This window comes from Priapulus caudatus, unplaced genomic scaffold, assembly GCF_000485595.1.
Source record: "Priapulus caudatus unplaced genomic scaffold, Priapulus_caudatus-5.0.1 Scaffold1510, whole genome shotgun sequence".
Lineage (NCBI taxonomy): Eukaryota > Metazoa > Priapulida > Priapulimorpha > Priapulimorphida > Priapulidae > Priapulus > Priapulus caudatus.
Genome location: NW_014578571.1, coordinates 58038 through 60497, shown reverse-complemented (window position 1 = coordinate 60497; position 2460 = coordinate 58038). Strand labels below are relative to the sequence as shown.

The window sequence follows — 2460 nt, the reverse complement described above, 5'->3', positions numbered from 1 at the left end:
AGCCACCACAGCAGCAGCAACAGCTACCACAGCCGCAGCAACAGCAACAACAGCAGCAGCAACAGCCACCACAGCAGCAGCAACAGCTACCACAGCCGCAGCAACAGCAACAACAGCAGCAGCAACAGCCACCACAGCAGCAGCAACAGCAACAACAGCCGCAGCAACAGCTACCACAGCAGCAGCAACAGCAACAACAGGGACAACAGCAGCAGAAGCAGCAGCAACAGCCACCCCAGCAGCAGCAACAGCAGGGACAACAGCAGCAGAAGCAGCAGCAGCTGCCACGGTCGCCAGGGCAACGGCAGCCGCAGCCAGCCGCGGCGCAGACGCCGTCGCCGCAGCAGCCGCGGCAGCAGTCTAAATCACGCGACGCCCCGGTCGCGAACGCAGATCTCCCGCCGGCGCGCGAAGCGAAGTCCGGCAATGCCGATCGTAAGGCTGCCGAGCACCAGGAGGCGCCACCGCCCGTCGGTGGGGGCGGGGGCGGGGGCGGGGGAGAGGACCAAGACGTGGCACGGAGGCAGGCGGAGAAACTTCACGAGCAGATGAGGATTCTCGGCGAACAGCAGGAGAAGGTCAACGCGCAGAAGGAGAAGGCGGCGGCGAAGAAGAAGGAGAGGAAGGACGCGGCAGCGGCGGGGAAGATGAGGGAGAGGAAACCGGCGAGAGTTAAACGTGGTAGGTCCCCCCCCCCCCAGACGCGGTTACGGACAATCGTGAGATGGGAACGATGCGCGATCCGACCGGAGACATGCGGATTAACGAATGTATTGTTATGTGTATTATTAATTAGTTAATTAATTAGTTAATTAATAGCATTATCCATGATGAAGAATGGATATGGTAAGTATGGAAATATAAGAAACAGGATGACGATGAAGTGCAAAGCAAGTGGTCTCGCATTTAAATTTTTATTTTTATTTTTGGAATGCAATTTCACGTACTGGATGTCATGTCGTTCTATCGTCTCATTTGACAGAAATTTTTATCATCTTCAACAGAATCTGCAGGAATTGTTGCCAAAGATGAGCAGGTGGGGGCAGCTAAAGATGGAGAAGGCAGGCAAGTAGGGGCAAGGCGTCTGCAGGGTATCACTGGTGCATCGGGCGTGGATGTGCAGGAGATGGGAAACCTACCCTGGGAGCGGCAGGGAGTCTTTCAGGATCTCATCGAGGTGACTGTGATGCGTAATCGTTAAACGAGATGAAATGAAAGCAGGGCCATCTATTTTGGCTGTATTTACTTTGTTACTTTGCATTGTATGTACTTGCTTGTATTGTACTTTGCTCTTCAAATATAGCATTTTCCCCGTAAAATATTTTTTATTACCTAACAATTTTCTTTTTATCGTCCCTTGCAGAACTTGCACAAACATCTTCAAATGGATTCTCTATCACTCCGAAAATTCTCTCATTTTTGCTAAGTACCTTTCTGCTGACCTTCCTTCTCATACAACATCCTCCCTCTATCGCTTACATCTCGCGTGTGCTTCTCTCGTCTGCAGGAGAGTGGGCGGCGGCGCGCGCTGCGTGGTTACGAGACGGCGGCGCGGCGCGGGCGACGCACGCTCGACACGTTCGCCGACTCGCTGCGATTCGTCAACAAGCTCTACTCGCGCCATTACGGCTACGAGGCGCGCAAGGTGCCCGCGCACATGCCTCACATGATCGACGTCGCCGTCATGGACGCCCTGCACGCGAGGTCGGTGTCCAAGGTCGCGCGCAGGGGCCGTTGTTTCTAAGGTCACGCGTGGGGGTCGGTGTCGAAGGTCACGCGTGGGGGCTGGTGTTGAAGGTCACGCGTGGGGGTCGGTGTCGAAGGTCACACGTGGGGGTCGGTGTCGAAGGTCACGCGTGGGGGTCGGTATCGAAGTTCACGTGTGGGGGTTGGTGTTGAAGGTCACGCATGGGGGTCGGTGTTGAAGGTCACGCGTGGGGGTCGGTGTCGAAGGTCACGCGTGGGGGTCGGTTGTGGGGGTCGGTGTCGAAGGTCACGCGTGGGGGTCGGTGTCGAAGGTCATGCGTGGGGGTCGGTGTCGAAGGTCACAAAATTCAGAGTTAGGTGAGTGTCCTATGAGATGAGTTTCATGTGAAGTGAGGTTACGTGAGGCGAGGCGAGTGTGGGTGTGGCGAGGGAAGGCAGGCTAGCACATCTGCTGTGTGGGTCGCTGTAGTAAGTCACGCTAACAGAGTGTGCCGGGAGCAAGTCCTGATGACAGACCGCGACTTTCGCAGGTTTCCGGCGGAGTGGGACGAGACTTCGCGACACAGGATACGCAGTCCGAACGACATGCAGTTCTCCTTCTCCTACTTCTACTTCCTGATGAGTGAGAAACAGACGATGACGACGGAGGAACTGTTTGCCATGTTCGACACGGACAAGACGAGGTGGGTGACCCACCTAGTGTCTTTCTTGCTATCTCTCTCTCTCTCTCTCTCTCTCTCTCTCTCTCTCTCT

The 2460-nt window shown here is 55.6% G+C and overlaps 1 protein-coding gene across 1 annotated transcript in view; it reads left to right on the top strand.

The window, feature by feature from the left end:
- The window catches only part of LOC106816858 (N-acetylglucosamine-1-phosphotransferase subunits alpha/beta-like), a 14568-nt gene that overhangs the window by 4347 nt on the left and 7761 nt on the right, over positions 1-2460 (top strand). The window contains exons 6-9 of the mRNA XM_014821501.1: positions 298-681; positions 1005-1177; positions 1508-1704; positions 2238-2390. Coding sequence (XP_014676987.1) covers positions 298-681; positions 1005-1177; positions 1508-1704; positions 2238-2390 — 907 coding nt within the window. The remainder of the gene's footprint in view (positions 1-297; positions 682-1004; positions 1178-1507; positions 1705-2237; positions 2391-2460) is intronic.